Source organism: Fundulus heteroclitus, chromosome 23, assembly GCF_011125445.2.
Source record: "Fundulus heteroclitus isolate FHET01 chromosome 23, MU-UCD_Fhet_4.1, whole genome shotgun sequence".
NCBI classification, from domain to species: Eukaryota; Metazoa; Chordata; class Actinopteri; order Cyprinodontiformes; family Fundulidae; genus Fundulus; species Fundulus heteroclitus.
In genome coordinates, this window is record NC_046383.1 from 10,292,809 (window position 1) to 10,311,744 (window position 18,936).

An 18,936-nucleotide genomic window follows, 5' to 3' on the forward strand; every position below is an offset into this window, starting at 1 on the left:
CAGGACACATTTCTGTTTTAAAGAAAGTGTTTGTATGATGGCTGGGTTGTTTTCATATAATCTAAATTTGAGGTAAGGTAGCTCTTTACTTCGCTGCTATAAAAAAACTAAATGTCTTTTTTTGGCCTGTTTGCCGATGGTTTCTGTGTTTGTGGTTTGGACTCAGAAACAACAGCCTCCCTCGGCCCATTAAAGCCGTTTGTTTTGTTCTACTCAGACCTTGGCAGTGGAGTGGGCATTTCTTTCTGCTTGAATCTTCTCATGTCAGCACAATGAGAGATGTCCCGACCTAACCTGCAGCACACACAAGGAGAAATGTTTGGTTTTCTAAAATATGAGAAATCATTTGACACCACAGTTAATCCAGCAGTGACACATTCAGGTTTTAAACTCTCGATTATGTGAGTTCACCTGGTTTGATATTACCAGACAGTTTAAAAAGTATTTGTTAAAGAGTGTCTAACAGTAAAACATGCCACTTCCTGTTCCCGGTGGGTGAGGCTTAGGGAATGTCAGAACGTGACCATACAGTTTTGTGAAGGAACAGTCCTGCATCAAACATCAGATGTTTTGGTCTGATCTCACTGAGACGTGACAATACCAACAAAAATACATCAGCTAATGTATTTTTTTTTTTCATTTTTTTATGAGAAGGTTTTCTCGAGTACTTATTAATTTTTACTTTTATCTTTTGGTTTGGTCTTTTAACTTGTAAAAAAGGAACAAACTGCCAGAATGTGCAGGGAAAATGTCAGTAGATCATTGAGTGACCACACTGTCTTGCATAAGGAGAGGTCAATGAAAAGGGCCAATCTGATCTTGGCAGATCCAGCCCGCCCACTGCATGATGAATTCAAGCTGCTTCCATCCAGACACAGATCTGTTGCCAAGACTCTGGACTAACAGACTAAAGCATTAATTTATCACTACAGTCATTAGATTATTAAATAATATAGTGTGATTGTGATGTGTAATTTGTTTTATCACATGTCTGTCTTTCTGTTTTACTATTTGCTGTAATCAGTTATACCCTAGGGGGATAATAAAGACACACGAGCCCCGACCGCCAGCAGTTTGTTTCATGGCAAGACAAATCTTAAGGTCAAATCTTAAGGTCTGTTTAATGAATATACTTTATGTAGCTTTCTCCAAAGAAATCTTCAAGCCATCATGTTAACATTTGTTTTTGCCTTGTCTTTTCATACTTCACGAGAAGCTCAGCTACCGAATTCCTAGAAAGTGTCAGAGTAGTACAGTTAGTCTGACCCCTCCCCAGAGGCCAATTTGCCAAGGCAGGTCCAGCAAGGGGCCAACGCTCTAAGGAATATAACCATACTGTGCCACCACATTAAAATAGCTATTCTCCAAAAGCACATGTGTACTAATGTCCATAGCTCTATTTAACATTGATCTGTGGGGCAGCCAAATTGATGGTACTGTTGAGCAAAGCTTTGTTTTATTTCTTTGCACCCATTAATGTATATCCATTTTTACCTCATCAGAAGTTCTTGCTAAACTATGACGTTTGGAAAATATCTGGCCTCTCAATAGGCAATTTATTTGGCACAATAAGTCAGAAATTAAGTAATTAAAACCAACATTTTAGTAGGACTTCACATCACCTTTGGTGTTCAGGACTAATAAATATAACTTTCTGTGTAATCAGAAATGTCTGTGATAATGTTGCATCTTTAAGAATTGTTTATCCTTCCGGCAAAGATCTGAAGCATTACACTACAGCGGAGGCTTTAGGAATGTCTCTTTTGACCAAACAATTGGTAAACATTTAGATAGTAAGTCCACCCATCTGGCTTGGCCAGATGTGGACGTGTGCTTGTTTGTGTGTTAAATTGTTTATGTGTTCTGAGGTTTTGGCCCTACCTGTTTGATTCAATTATGTACATCTTAGTAAGGGAGTCGCAGAACATGATTTCATTCTAACCCTAACTCGGTGTGAAACTAAAGCTCTGAAGCATCAAAACCTGAAAATGATTAGGAGTGAGTTAAATTGTCCACCTCCACAGATCGGGACATTTATTCAGTGACACACCAAATATGCACTGGTGCACCAGACAGGAGATACAAATTAAGATGTTTTAATGGATATGTAAGAGTAATAACCTTTTTTAATATAAAGATGGGACAGAATTACATCAAAAAGATGTCAAATGTAATCTGTGTGTAACAGATGTACCAATCTGTTATTATAGATGTATGCTGCACAGCGCTGCATAACGTTCTTAAAACACATCAAAACAAAGATATACTTCTCAAGTTTTAGAGCTGGACCTAAACCCTCCTGAAGATAATGTGAATTTGAACGTGACTTAGAGGACAACCAAACAGCCAACTCTTCCTGGGGTCTTTTATTGATAGCAAAATTAGTTTTTCATGTTGCTTACAAAAAACATGGCTGTATTGTAACTTTTAAAATTGTTTCCCATCAAAGGTTCTTTGGCCTTTCTGAAGGTCTTTCAAAGTTTTTTTTGGGACTTTTACTGGTTTTGCAATTACCTTTGACCTGTGAAATGGTGTAAAAAACAAAACAAAAGTAAAACTGAACTCCAGGAAGAAAAACTATTTTCTGTATTGAATCATTAAAAATTGGCAAAGACTTCACAGTTTTCCAAACATCTTGCATCAACAAGGTAAATCCAAAGATGCTGTTTAAACAGCTGTGGCTACCTTTTCTGGACTATTTGGTGAGCATGGTAGGAGATGGAAACCTCAACATTGAAGTGTATAGGAAACCCACTCACACAGACCAATATCTTCTTTTTGACTCACACCACCCACTGGAGCACACACTTTCTGTCATCAGAACCTTACAACACAAAACCTTACAATCACAAAATCCCAGTACATTTCAAACCAAACAGGACCCTCAGACAGAGGCTGGTGCATCCCAAGGACAAAACCCCCAATCCTAAAATTAGCGGAGTGATGTATGCAGTTCAGTGCAGTGAGGAATGTTCTGATCTTTATATTGGAGAAACCAAACAACCTCTCCACAGACGCATGGCTCAACACAGGAGAGCTACCTCCTCAGGACAAGACTCTCTGTCCATCTACACCTTAAGGACAAAGGTTACTCTTTTGAGGACCAAAATGTTCACATTTTGGACAAAGAAGACAGATGGTTTGAAAGGGGCGTGAAGGAAGCCATCTACGTTAAGAGAGAACAAACAACCTTAAACAGAGGAGGAGCACTTAGGGCTCAAACTCTCAAAAACAACAAAGCTATAGGATTGATTCCAGCCAGTTATCACCTCAATCATCACCCCCATTCGGGTGATCAAAACATTGCTCTTGTAAGCCAGGCTAATAACGACCCTAAAGACTCCCCATTGCAGAGGCGTGGACCTGTTTCAGTTCAATTTGCATGTTATCCAAGCCATTACAAGGCCTTTGATGGGCATTACTATAAAGCTTGAAACTCCACAATACTCTAGACAATTTGAATTGAGAAAGCTTTCTGGATAGGGAGCGAAACATCTTCAAACTTCGGAAAAAAGTCCAGTTGTTTTGTTTTTTAACTTTTTTGGAATGACCATGACCTGGATGACTGAGAATCTTCACCAGCAAGCTACAGCAATGGGAAAATTGAAGGATAAGGAATATAGTACCTGGGGGCTGTAGGTAGTTTTGATCAAAGGTTATAAAGACTCAGGGATTGTACCAAAGCTTGATGTTAGTCTGCATCCATTCTAAGACAAAAAAAAAGCCCAACTGTGTTCCCAATTCAACAACCTACTTGTTGATCTTAAAGGAGCTATAAATAAGATATTTACTATAAAATCAACCTAAAACATTCTCATGTCTCACCTGGGATGGTGACCCATCACCCCAAGGGTGATGGGTTAAAAGCAGAAAACAAATTTCATTGTAATGTATGTTTCAATGACAATAAAGATGATATTACTATTATTACTGTTACTTTCTGGCCAGTTATTATTCCAGTTACTCTGATCAACAGCTGAAATTTAGTTTCAGGCTTCCAACACCTCCTGTTGTCTGTCACGTATGAAGAGTACAGGTTATTTCCCACAATTCTGGACCAGACTGTAAATGAGCTGAAAACACAGTGAAACAGCAAAAGCAAAGAGTTGTTTTTTTTATCAGCAGAAAAACAGTTAAAGATTCCTCTTTTTTGAAGTTCACAGTGCGTGACAATGGTAGTGTGATTAAGCCGGCACTTAAGTCAGCATCATCCCCTGTCTTAGAACAAACCAAACAAAGAAAATAAAAGTTGCTGAGCGAGCAGAGCATCACAAAGTTTATCTAAAACAGATGTGTTGCTTCTGCAGAACACCCCAAAGCAGTTCCTTACGGCGACACTTGGGCAAAAGATCTCAGGATGACAATCCATCCATCATATGCCTGTGTAAATGTTCCCAAGCTTGCTGCAACCAGAGTCTGGATCAGTTCAAGCCCTTCTAAACTGCAGTCAAACTGCACGGTTACACCAAGTTAGACAGCAACCTTGAAAGAGATGGGACAGCCACTGTCGTTCTCACACAACCGTTGACTCCCATACATCTGTCTTCCCCTTTCATTTCCAAACAGCTCCTCGTGGATGCTTTAATGTAGTTAAAAGGAAACTCTGGCTTCAGAACACTGAGAATTAAAACCCCTATCAAAGCAGAAATTTGCAGCTTTGATCCAGTTGCGACCTGAAGAAGACTGCCAAGACTGTTGGCTAATTTTGTAGTGGGTTCATGTTGTTCCACACGGACAGTGAGCCTTCTGAGGTTGGAGTAGCGATTTGTTTATCTAGCAGCAAAGTTGTTTCCAGACTCAGCTAACAAGAGCCACAATCTGAGTGATTGGAACACCTCGACAATGATGAAGTAGCATTTGCTCTTTTCCATTTCGTGATACCTCAATAAATAGTGTCCAGCATATTTTAGATGTGTCCTGCTCCAACGCAGCGGAATTAATCCCTGAATTACCTCCTAAGTCATTCATCAAGTTTATTTTGCATGTTCACACACAAACACACACACACACACACACACACACACACACACACACACACACACACACACACACACACACACACACACACACACACACACACACACACTCTCTCGTACTACATTGCTGTGTTGCCCTGTAGTTTTCTACATCGGTATCAACAATTTGGTTCTAAATCCTTGCTTCTGGTGTTGTTGCTGTCTGTTTTTTTTTAGTTTGTTTGCTTGTTGTTGGTTTTTGTTATTTGTGTCTCTTTGCAGGTGCCCATGGTTGTTATTTCCTAGTTTCCACATAGTGGCCATCGGAGGACTTTGTGTAGCAGCTGGTTGTTGGATTTTGTCAGTTTTCTCTATATATTTTCTTTGTGTCTCTTTCTTTTCACCCTTTCTCTTATCTTAGTCGGCATCTGTTTGTACATAATACCTTATCAGCAATCAAAGAAATTATCAATGTTGTGCAGCACTGAATACAAACATGTAACTAAATATTTACTGGGAAAAAACAACTTGATAAAAACAAGGTGTGATGATTACAAAATTAAGACCAATTAGCAAACATTAAAGCAAAACCATTCAACAACAAAGCCTCAACAAAATTACATACCCATGACATCTTCGATTTAGAAGAGATGCTTTGCTAGCACCAAAGAACTAGTAGGATCACTGGTCTGTTACAGAAAGGGGCCTCCACACACAGAGTATTCTTGAACTCTGGGTCAACTCACCCTAAACAGGGATACTGAGTTTTTAGTTCCTGAACAGCTGATATATGTAGGGTCAGTCAGCTCAGAGTACCCTAAAGGAGCAATAAGCAAAATGTCATTAGTTTAGATATAAAGAACACAAAAAATAGTGATGTGAAGAACTAAAGGTAATATTTCAGATGGACTATGGTATGAGGTCACACCGCATTGCTCTGTGTTGTTCTCCAGTCTCTTCTTTACATAGCTGGGCTGGCTGCGCGTGCACGTACGTGCATGTCAACAGCTGCCCCTCCCTGCCCTGAAATACCACCGTCTGAGCAGCGCAGAGTTGAAGCACCATGTCACCCATAGCAGATCAAAATATTCTCTCGCAAACAGCTTTATAAAGTTATGAGTGACGAACTTCACTTGAAATGTTCCTTCGACAGGTGATGCTGTTTTGCTATACATTTATTCTTTACAAATATGCACGTACAAAGTGACAGATGAGAAGGTAAAGCAGAGGCCGGGTTGCAGCTAAAGTGAAGGTGAGGAGTGGTACGGCTTGTCATACATTTTGTTTTGGTTTACAGACAGTGCTCAAGCACCACCTGGGGGAGAAATATCGCTCATTGCTCCTTTAACTTCATGTGAAGCATCTTCAGAAGCGCAGTGAAATGCCATCATCAGTACAGTATCGATGCACTGATTCAGTAACCACTGACTAAAGCAACATAAATTGGTTGATTGAAAGTAAGGTGCTGCCTGCCTAGTGAATGTGAAACTTTGATGGACAGTGATGTACAACTAAAATCCATCCATCGATCCATTCTCTATACCTGCTTTTCCACGCAGGGTCACGGGTGTGTGGGGGGGGGCTGATGCCTATCTGACAACTAGAATGTTTTTTCATAATATATTACACACAAAAAACAACTTGACCCCGCTTAAAATTCAGAAAGACATGATTTCATTTCTGCATATATTTGACTACTATTCCATCTTTGACATCTGCACAATAGGACAGTCATCATAATCAGAGCCAAACATCTCTACGGCAGGGTGCAGTTCTCCTCTGACAGGAGCAATGTTGTGGAGAACAACACAGGACACAAAGATGTCACGTGGCCTCTTTGTGGTGACCCTGGGATTTCCACAGGGTTTGGTCTGAGAATGGTCGCCTAAATCAAGGCTTCAATGGTAAACGTTGATAAGACTCCAGATCAAGGTAAGGACAAGGCAACAGCAAGCAGGGAAATAGAGATATCTGAGCAGTCTGAACAGAGAAAGAAGAAATTATTTTGCAAAATTTAAGTCGTCACCAGGTTCTCATTAGTAGGGATGTTTTCTGCATAACATAGGATATTGACACGGTTAATGAGCTGGGAGTTCAATCATGCTTTGATGCACAATATGATGTATAATCTCGTTAAAAATAAACTTCTCCACAGAGATTTTTTTAAAAAGATTTGAAAAAAAAAAGACAAAGCCTCACACAACAACATAGAGAATTATAACAATAGTGGTTTAAAACCTTTTAAAACAAGTTTTTTTACCTAAAATCCACAAAGAAGGGAACTGGTGCAAAAATGTGTGAGTGAGTGAGTCCTTTCGGCTGCTGGTGTGATTTATCTCTACTCATATTCCACGGGTTCACATCTGCAGACTATAGCATAGTTCCTGAGATCCTACAGAACAAATAAGTGAGTGAACACTCACCCAACAACAAACATATTGTTAGTAATTTGGTTGCGTCTGGATTATGTTGCACCTTATGGACATATTAACAATAACACTGTATTCAGAGGCGGAGGAGAACATCTTTAATCCGGAAATCACTGTGCTTTTGATTTCATTCTGGTAAAAGTGAAGAAAAAAATTTTGATCTTTCCATCTTGTCTTTGGAAAGATTTTGTTTTCTTCAGGATGAAAGACAGACACTGATCCCTCTCTACATGAATTATGAGAAAACCCGAGTCAGTTTGGAAATCATCCTAATAGGAGTGAAGATTTGATGACTTTGACAACCTCAGCAGAGAAGAAAACAACATGAGACAGCACTCCACCATGGGAAACTCAATCTCATTTCTTTCGCACCTCCATCCAGGATGAATAGGTTGCTTCTCAGCGCTATGAAACACATTACAACTGATGTTTGAAAATGATAACTCAAATGTTAATACAAACAGCACAACCCAGTGAAATAACCACATTTAGGCTGACAGGAAAAACACATGCTCAAAGTTTTTCAGGGCCATGTCCCAATAATGTAACATGCAATGTTTACTCTTAAAGATATATGCCTCAATTAATCCTTAAACACATCATAACCTCTCCTACAAGCTGGTGATGTCAAGTAGCTGTCTGGAAAGCGTCTAACAGTGGCATTTGTGGGAAAGAAAATGGTAACACCCCTCAAATGATCAACAGTAGGCTGCTCCCAAAGACAATCAGGGAGACAGATTACCTTCAGTCCTAATGGATGTTTTACATGCTACCACACTGTGCCAAACAACGGGACCCTCTGTTGCTGGAGGCCCCTTTTGCACACCTACAGAGAGCATGATGAGGGAACTCCTGATATTTATCTCCTGTGAACCTGTGAAGTTTATTTCAGAGTGCATTCACATCAGCCCCCTTTAGTGCACTTTAATTGGACTCTGCTTCATTCACTTAGAAAGTTTGGTTCGGTTGGGGAGGTGGGTCCACCTCAAAACCTCGGTCCTGGCTCGGTCAAACTGAAGTCTGGAGCGGTTCGAATACATATGGGAATGCCAAGCGAACCGGAAGCTGCTCCAAAAACAGGAAACGGACTGCAGCGCAGGGCAATCTGAGTAAATACAATTGTAACAATGCAATGATACTAATGAAGTAACTCAAAGATAAATGAATCTGACTGAAAGAAGGTTGCTGTTCCCTCCAGTATTTCGAAGGAATGTGAAAATTTTAATTGTTAGGAGTTAACTAATTTATACTAACATAATCCTCATGCAGCAGCCATGTTTCTGTAAGACAAAATATATCAACGTGATTATCACTATTTATTATCAATATTTATTATCAAGTTATTAACCAACAACCTTTTCAATGCAATATTATGTTCAATATACCACATTTGTCTTATTTTTCAGTTCAGTCAGCCTTAATTTTTTGTGAAATTTACATGATTTGCTCTTCTGTGATCGGTCATCCCTAATACAAAAGAAAACGAGCATAAAGATCTTAAAAATTTCATTGTGACAAAGAAGCAAAATCACATATTAGAATGAGGGGAAAGGGATAAATGTGATGGACCCATTTTGCCCCTTCCATTGGCCCAGGGTCTCGTTAACTCTGAGCGTTATTATCTTCTCAGCTTCAGAGCATTTCATTGGTCCAAATTTAGGCTGTCAGTCTTCTCAATGCTCCCTGGATGCCCCCGCTTAAATTATGGAGCAGATAAGCACGCAGAACCACTGAGCTATGATAAAAAATCAGGGTTCTGTTAAATAAACCATGTGTAAATAATTGTTAAAAGCAATAGGGAGCCCAGTGTCCTGCTGTCCACTCCATGTTTGGTTTGGCTGTGAGTGATGTGGCTCGGTTTCATTCGGGTCCTGAAATGCTTTCTTAAATGTTTTGCTAAGACTGTGTATCATTTAAAATCCTGCACAGATGGAGAATAACTCAGCTCCCAAATGATTTTTATCTATTTTTAAAAAGTGCAGACGCTCACATGCATCTCAATGAACTGCTCAGAAGGAAGAAATGAGAAACTCTTTTTTTTAAATAAATACCATTTTTTATTCTGTTATTGGCTTTTTACAGGTACAAAGCATACAGCATGTTATAGTTTTATCAAAAGTGGAAAATACTGATGTTACATATGTAACAAATGTAAAAAATAAGTAATCGATCTTACTTTCCCCGAAAGAAAGAACATAACATTTCAGCGTATGAAAATTTGCATAAAACACTTCTAAAGTATTTTAAGTTAATAAACAGTACAAAAATGTAGAAACCATACACATCAACATAATGAACAAGGACACCACCAACATGACAAATGACTGTGATTTCCCATAAAATAATAAAAATGTACATAAGTTCATTGAGTTTTAGTTTAGGTCATGTTTACAGGATCAACATATTTTTTTTTTAATTTTCACAAGTGCCAGAGACAAAATATTGGCTGGTCAGAGAGTGTTAATGTAATTTTTTTAACAAACGCTATTTCCCCGAAAAGACTTTATCTCCTCAGGCCAATGAAACAGAATCCTTAAATGTCTGTAAGGCAGCAGACGTGATTACCTTTCACTCTTGGAGCGTTTAACCAGTCTTAGGGGAGGAACCGGAGTAAGGCAAAGACGGACAAAAAGAGATCAGATCGTTGGTGGGGTCCGAGACACATTGGAAGCACTTGTTTTCACACAGAAGAGATGCATCAGGAGCGTTTGGATCAAACACACACACACACACACACTTCTTTTTAGGAAAATTAAAAATGTGCCCCTAAAGTCAGATTACTTAAGCCAATTTAGCATTTACCTTCTGTGAGTTAATATTTAGCAACTTTCTTATCTCTCCACTGTAAGTGTGACAGGGTTTTTTTCAGGAGGGGAGATATTATTGGTAATAAAGAACAAAAATGTTGGATCAAGATAAATGTAAGCTCCTAAATTGGATTCAGATGAGGGTTTTCTTCCTAAATCCATCCAGTATCAATGGCTACGCTGTATTGAGGCCTCAGAGAGATGAATGCACATTTTGTACAGTTTAAACTTAGAAATGACTAGTAAACTATTCCAAGGTGGCAACGATGAGATAATTCACCGCTTATCTGCCTTACTGCATTAAAAGTCGTCTTTTTCTGTTGAGTATCACTAAAAAGTTCAATGTACTCACAAAATATACAGTCTTCTTTTTAAAGAATGGAGAATGACAGTATTCTACAACAGTGTAATAAATAGTCTCATACATATTGCTCAGCTTCTCCTTCATTTAGAATGGTTACTGAACCATCCCCACTGTTCATTTCAATGTCTTTCGCTGCAGCATTCTCAGGAAGCGAGGCTAAGTCCTTAAACACATCCACATAATGTCCGAAGCCGGGCCCCCAGTTCAAAAGATTGTCCCAGTTGAAGCCCCCAGCTTGCTGGCCCAATTTGTGTGGCAGGGTGTAGTGCTGCTCAGGAGCAGGTGTCTGGGCGATGCCGGGCCCTCCTTCTGCCCGACGGCTAGAGTACCGCCTCTGCTTGAGCCTCCCGCCATAGTCTTCGTCGTCAGCATCTGACTCGTTGACTTGTGAGAGCTTGGGAACCCTGGAGCTGTAGGAGACAGGCTTTTCCCTATCGTACTCCATCTCCGAACAGGTGAAGGAGTCATGTGAGTCACTTTCAGACGAGGACTCTGGAGCTGGAATACCATCAGCAGGGTTGCGAACCCTCGACAGCGGCCGGCGGCAGTCCTCCTCCGAGCTGGAGCGGCCGTGGTCGGCACTGCAGATGCTGGGGTTGCGTGGACGCGGCGTGTTGAGCCGCTCCACCTCTTCTATGGACAGCCCCACTGGAGGCCCTGTCTCTAGTGGTATCTGTTCAATTGGCTGCTTCAGCCGGCTTCCCGGCCTGGAGGTGTGGCCATGGCCAGCCATTGTCTGCGGGCTTTTGCTGCGCCTCCCTAGCCGGGTGGCATAGTTAAACATGGGTGGGGGTTGGCACAGGTCATTGTGCATGTCCAGCGGGCTGCCTTCGCGGCGAGCCAGGTTGAGGTCTCTGGTAGGAGTGTTTCGGTAGAAGGAAGATGGTTTGGTAAATGGAGCTGGGGAATGTCTGGAGAGAGGGTTGGGGGTAGGACAGGCTGAGTGGGAGTGGCTTAGTGGAGTGGACCTCAAGGCCTGCGTGTATTGAGGCTGGTAAGTGTAGCTTGTTGCTCCGAGTGGTAACGGAGACTGTCTGGCAAAGCCTAGCGGGCTGTGTCTCTGAATGGAAAACTTGGGAGTGTGGCTGCGGAATTGCTTGTAGTGTTGGATGATGTCTGCATCTGACGGTGCAATGCTGCTGGCGTTGTCTATGTCATAATGTTCAATGTCTGCTTCTGGACCATTACATGGAGCACAGGGAGCACTGGGAACAGTTTCGTTGTTGTGGGGAATGTCTGTTTCATCATATATCAAGTATGGGTTCTCCCTCTCAATAATGTCTGGCTTAGGGTTCCCTTCTGGTTGTTTTCGTACTGTCATGTCATCTCCATATGGTGGGATGTTGTCTGGATCATCGAAGGCAACATTTTCACTACCCTTCTTCTTTTTCTTCTTCTTCTTCTTCTCATTAGGTTTCTTTTCCTTGGGTTCCTTTGGCACTTTGGTCTTGTTTCGGTCTTTGCAGTGGTTACACAGGATCAAGCCGAGCACCACCAAGGCGAGGACTGTAGCGCAGCTGCCAACAATAGCCGGGACAGCCCAGATGGGGAGGACCATGGCTTCGACTGTGGGACTTGGGCTGCAGACAAAGCCACCATTGTCTGCTGTGGTACAGACAGTACCTTGAGGACATTGCACACCCAGACAGGCCACCAGGGTTTCACAAGTCCTGCCAGTGTAGAATTCAGAGCAGATACAGGTGAACCCTGAATGGGGGTCTGGCATGCAGCTGCCGTGGTTCTGGCAGGGATTAGAGGCGCAGTCACCGGGTGGGACACACTGATATGTGTACCACTGGTTGATGCACATCAGGCCGTCGAAACACGGGCTGCTTTCACACAGGTTGGGCCCTCTGCAGCCAATCTTTACAGATGAACTGGTCTTGGTTAAAGTCATCAGGCTGTGCTCTCCAGTGAATGGCAGGTTCTCCCCGTTGTACCTCACATACGCCAGGCAGCCATCAAACCCTGCAGGAAAATGGAGGAAGGAACTGAATTAGTATCAAGAACAGCCACCAACAGGTAACCGGCACATAACAGAAGCCTAAAGGAAAAATCGTTTGGCCTGGATCATGTCCTCATAAACAGCAGGAACAGGGAGCTGTAATCAGAGGTACAGGAATTTTGTTTAGATGGGTAATAAGTTCAAGCTTAGGACAAAAGCAATGCAACTGGTAATTTCTCACGGAAAGCTCCTCCTGTGATAAAATATACAGATAGATATATATTTATATGTTTTAAAATGGGCAACATCCATCACTGGCCAGTTTTAAGGAAGACGTATGAAATACTTTCTAACAGAGAATCCATCGTCGGGGCCATTATAGCTTCAAGACATGCATCTGGGTTGGATGAATGTCTCTGTGTCTAATTCAGCCTGTTGCCTAACAGCGCTGCCTCACAGATGTAAACAGGTTTTTATTGAATTTATCCCACTGCAGATTAAATCCATTTGTGTCTTTTCATTAGCTCAGGAGCAGTGAGCGCAGAACAGAACCCAAATGTTCAGACACACACACTGAGGTAAAGGCTGGTTAACAGGCAGACTGCCACAGGTCTGCGTGCTGAGAGCGTGTTTGTTTTGAAACGGTCCCTTTGTAAAAGACCTCAACAAATCATTCAAATGGCTAATTTTTACCATATTAGTACATAGTGTAAGCCTTGTTTTTCCCTCCCCTTGAAATCCTAAAATTTACTGTGTTGCATTACCTCCTCCTGGAAACCCTCTGCTTCACCTTTTCCAAACTTTTACTCAAGGACATCTGATCTGGGATTTAAGAAAAGCTGATATGGGACGGAGTTTAGCACTAACAGTTAACATTTTCCAGAATAGAGTAAAATTAAACTAAACTATTCTGTTGTGAATAATTGATAGAAATTTTCCTTTGTCAAAATTTTATTGGATAGCAGCTTAATTCAGCAGTTAGAGAGCGGTTTCACATACGTTTGCCAACCGTACCAAGCTCCTGCAGTAGGTATTTACAACCGCTGTTAATGTTTCCTCACACTTTTACACCCTTATACTACATGTGAATATAGTTTTGTTTCACAGAATACCAGAAATGAATGTAAAATTGTTTAGCCCTGATATACACGTGCAGTTTCCCAGGAAAGCTAAAGGCCAAGAGATGGCAGCTATATTTATGTACAAATATGAATGGAGCCATTTCTGCAGGTTTTCCTGTATATTCCCTGATTCTCCCTGATCCTGCAGTGATTAGGTTTCAAGCATGAGCTGAAAAATACAAAGACGATCATCTACTCATGGATCCATCCATCCATCATCCATCCATCCATCCATCCATCCATCCATCCATCCATCCATCCATCCATCCATCCATCCATCCATCCATCCATCCATCCATCCATCCACACAGAGAGATGTTGTGAAGCCTTTTTTGCTCATTATGGTGGATAACACAACATTTAAGTTTCAAATTTTACATCAAACCAATTAAAATAAAATAAATAAATAGAAACAGAAATTTAGGCTTGATGGATAGAAGATTTTTATGCCTGCTTAAAGGTTGTTAGTTTAATTTGACAAGTGAGCCACATTGAAAGGGATATTCTAATTAAATAGGACTGCATAGATATGCTCTGAAGTATCTTGTCTCTGAAAAGCTGGGGAAAAGTCCAGGAGTCATTCCAACCAGATTATAAAGATCCTTCAACTTGGTTGATGGGTCGCATGCTCCACCCCTTCTTATAGCAATAGTTGAAAGTTGCAATGAAGAAGTACCATTTATTACAGAGACACCCTTCTTGGTTCAGGTCATATTTTACAAGAGACCAAAGCATCATCCTCATTGTCGCAAAAGAAGTCATGGTGCATCTTTGTTACTTCCTTCCAACAAGATATCTAATTTGTTTTTCTGTTTGAGGCCAAGATGTACTCTGGGAGCCTTATTTATGAAGTCTGCTATGCTAAGTGTGGCAGGTAGTGGTCAAAATTTATCAGAAAACATGACTTGTGGCCATATCTAACCACAGCTAAACTAACGCATTACTTCATAAATGAAAAAAAATGGAATAACCCACAAAAGAAAGTTCTTACCTGCTCCAGTTTTCTGCTGAGCAGATCCAGGTGGGATCCCCCCCAGTGAGAAGGTCAGAACACCTAGACCTCCGAAGTCTTGGGTGGCGTGTTGAATGAGTCTGGGAAGCCCGGCGTCCACCTGGAGGACGGTGGATGAGCCGTTCTTAAACATCCGGAGGGTGTGCCACTGGCCATCCGACAACACAGAGTCTCCCAAAGACCTTTCCACCTTCCCACCAACGCCTGCATCTGAGATATAGTTGATGTTGCCATTCCTCAACTGAGGGAGAGAACAGAAACAATGTTTGCTTATTTGGTTATATTAAAAAAAAAACATCCCAAATAAAAACATTTCTGCATTTATCATGATATCAAGATAGTTTCAAGCTAAAGGCTGGATACAGTTTTCTACAAAACGTTACCATAAAAACCAAGAGGAATTCATCATTTCAACTAATATTTTTGGGTTATTTTCAAAAATGTAGCAGAGAATTGAATCATGGGAAAACATAAAAACACTAATGAGGACAAAAATCTATTTTCAATCTTGACAAAAGACAACCGAAGAAAAAAATAACTATACAAAATCCATTTGACAATGATAAATTTAGATTTTCCTTTCAAAATTAAATGTCATATATTTTTTAGAGTCTCCTTAAAGGGTTCTCAGTCAGAACCTTGAGAGACAAGCTCCTTATAACAGCTCTCCTTTGGTTTTCACACAATTACTGCCTTTGACTTTAGTTTCCAAAACTCAGTGAGTTTATTCCCTTGTAAACTGTGAAATAGTGAATTTTTTTCTTAAGGTTGGCACCAGTTAAAGAAGGGGGTTCCTTTGCTTGAGGCCGGTGAAGGTCATACACAATCTTAATTATTATTATTAGTCATCTTTAGAGATGTTTAACAAGGTTTTTCATTCCTATTTGCTCGCTTTTAATTATTTAATTTTGATGTCAGACCATACTGACAAGTATTTTTCCGTTTGTCCTCAGTGTTTGGATTGTTTGTCCGAATGACATTTTTCCTGTTCTTGCCAGGAAAGTCATGTAATTGGTGAAGTCTGTTTGTCTACAGGAATATGCAAAAACATTCTAAGAATTTTATGAAACTTGCGTTGATAGAATAACAGTAGGTGGAGGAGAGACTGATTAAAAACGTTTTTGGTCATGATGGAAAATCTGCTTTTATTCAGCAACAGACAACATTTCTGATTACTTTTTTCTCTATCTAGAGTTACATAGCCCCTAAATGATAACAACAGCCAAAACGCACAAGTTCACAGCTGCATTAGAAACCCTCTTAAAAAGCCTCAAAAGATTTTTTTCAACTTTGTTTGTTTTTATGCATTAGCATAATTGTAGGCATACATCCAACCAAACATTACTGGCAAATATAACAGTTCAACATTATTAAACATGTTTTCTTATATTACACTTTATTTTTATGAAGTGAATCAGAAAGTTGGAAAATTTTATATTAAGGACGCATTTCGTGTCCTTTCACAGCAGTATAATAAATTAGGTGCGACTGCTGCCCATTGTTAAGTTTGGAGGAAAAGCTATGATGTTGTGGACCTGTTTCTCTTATAAAGGTCACTGGAACCTTGGAGCATTATAGCTGGCGGTTCTAGATAAATGGCTGCTGGAAAATCAGAGAGGACCCATAGACTCTACAAAAGTGCAGATGATGTCGCTCCATGCTTGCTCGGTATCAGGGATTGCTGCAAAGCCATCAACAATGCAGACGACTCTGCGGCTCTATGCTCTTTCAGGAGGAGTGAATGCTGCTTGTCGGGACTTTGATGCAATCAACTGGGTTTCCTTATATAGGACATTTTTTGATCAATCTGTATAATCTGATTGAATTTGACTTTGGAAAGTGCATTGAGATGACATGTTTCATAAATTGGTGTTTTATAAACAAAATTGAATTTAATTGAATTGAATGTACAAACAGGAATGACCAAAGATTCCTGTGTCTATATGGTCTAACCTGCTGAAATTTCATAGAAGTGTAGAAATGTTCTAAAATTAAAGGTTGTATTTTGGATAATAAGATAAAAGATTATACCACTATAATAAAATATACATTAATTTAAAGGCTTTATGTGCTCCTGATACTGTTAATAAAATAAGATAAACAACAGTGATATTACTATGTGAATATAAACATTAGACATATCAAAGAGGACACATGGCGAGACGCTCAACAAAATACTGACTCCCCAAATCTTTCCAAAGTCAGAAAAAGTTTTGTCTGTGAGGAGCAGCTACATAGACAAAGGCAAAAAAAAAAAAAAAAAGATTGCAGCTTTTCAGATTAATGCAATGCGTTGCCCTGAAAACAATAATCAGAACTGATGGCAGGAAGTGTTTCCTGAGTTTGCACCAAACCGACACCGAACGGCTCTCAGCCTGGGATGCTGAAGTCAGAGATCGAAAACAAAAATGCAGCTTGATGCTCTTAAATCTTTGCCTTGCCAGGACACCCTGCACTTTATCATGTTCTCACTACTTGCGTGTTTTTTTTTTGCTCATGCCATTTACCCAGAGGATGATCAAAAGCCTGGAAACAAATGGATGCAAAGGGAGTGCAATGCTTCATCCTCTGGCTTGAGGGAAAAAAGAAAAAAGCACAGAATGTGTCTTTAAACCAAATTAATAAGCCTCCCTTTGGCATCAACTGTGAGTTTGTGGCTTTCTCTGTGAATGGTAATCTCGTGTTCTCCTCACTTCGATGGAAAAGTAATCTTGTTCTCCTCCCTTTACTAAGAACCCCAAAGTCAGCCATGATAAGTAGCTTCCGGAAGAATTGATTTAAAATGGGAAATGTGGAAAAAAAGCACTCCAAGCCAAAGAATACAGAGCACTCTAAAGCTGGGAAACCGATCACGACTTATCTATTAAACATCTTGTTTTTTCATATCACTGTTTATGTAGTTGTCTTAATATATATACCTGCACAGTATGCATTCCCACACCAAGTTTTCTTGTTTTATAGTTGCTTTAATACTTTAGAAAGCTGAGATGGTGACTTGATGAGCACCAGAAGCCACTCTGGGCCGTAAGACCAAATCATAGCAGAAAAAAGCCTCCTGTTACAGTGGGAAGTGGTCAATGGGGCTGAGAAGTCTGAAAGGAAAATTGAAGGCGATGAATGAACGTTCGGGCCTCTTTGGGCAGCTGCCCAGGATCAGTCAGAACGGGAGGGAGGAAGAGGAGAGGGGCTAAAAGGGAGATTTCTGAGAAAGATCAGTGAACCTTTTCTACAGTCACACTGTGCTGATGACTGCTGGTTTATGGATAAATATTCCAGTTAGAAACAGTCAGTGGCGAAAAATGTTCACGCTCGGTCCAGGCTGTTATATTCTCTTAAGAAGGGATTCTAATTAAGAAGCACTTTGCACTTAGCAAAAGGAGTGCCTAAATAAAAAATGTAAAAAAGTTTCCATATTGCTTTATATATAGCTATGATAACCTTCCTGCAGGAATAATCTTTATTAACAGTTTAGTTTTAAACATAACACTGTTAAAATGTTATTTCCTTAACGATCTGTAGTCTTAATTTTTTTCCTTCTGGAAAGCAAAAACACATATAGGGGCTAACCAATCAGATCAGCGCCTCTCACAGTTCTGCTGCATGTTAAAGACATAACAACGGCCCAAAATCCCAGGTCACAAGAGGTAGTGGTGGGAATATACCTCAACAAAAAGTCACCTCTTTAAAAAGGCTATCAGTTGCTACAGAGCTTTTCTCACACACAAACACAAGAGCAACTTTTACTAGGTCTCTGCAGGAAATATCTGATACTACAGTAATGTAAAGAAAGCTTTCCATTATGTCCAACAACAGGATTCTATACCTTGTAAAAGAAACCTTAGACCCAATAAGTTGAAGTACTTGTTTTCTTTAAGACTTTTTTTGTGGAGGAGCTGTTATCATCCTAATAACTTCCTTTTTAGCTTATTTGATGCAGATTTGTGGCTGTGGTTGGGACCGTTGTCCTGTTGATGACCCAGTTGGGGAGAAGCCTAATCTGTCAAAATAGATGTCTTCAAATTAGATTCTAGAATAGTATAGAGAGGAGTTCATGGCCCGACTCCTTTAGTGCAACGTGCCCTGGTTCTGTGGCAGCAAAACAAGCCCAAATGGTCACGCCGCAACCACCGTCCTGCACAGTTGAAATGAGATGTTTGTGCTGTTTTTATTTAAAAACATCATACTATCTCTACTTTAGTTTCATTTGTCTAATGAGCATTGTCTTGTATTTTTGTGTGCCTTAATTGGGTTGCAACTTTAAAAAGAATATGGCAGAACGGCTTCAATTTGCAGAGACAAAAAG

At 40.2% G+C, this 18,936-nt stretch overlaps 1 protein-coding gene across 2 annotated transcripts in view; it reads right to left on the reverse strand.

Moving 5' to 3' along the window:
- Positions 1-9,417: 9,417 nt before the first annotated feature.
- Positions 9,418-18,936, reverse strand: part of LOC105937734 (protocadherin Fat 4) — a 142,448-nt gene continuing 132,929 nt past the window's right edge. For both annotated transcript variants that reach the window (XM_021324844.2, XM_012879216.3), the window contains 2 exons: positions 14,613-14,874; positions 9,418-12,523 (listed from right to left, as the gene is read on the reverse strand). In XM_021324844.2, coding sequence (XP_021180519.2) covers positions 10,611-12,523; positions 14,613-14,874 — 2,175 coding nt within the window. In that variant the 3' untranslated portion in view covers positions 9,418-10,610. The remainder of the gene's footprint in view (positions 12,524-14,612; positions 14,875-18,936) is intronic.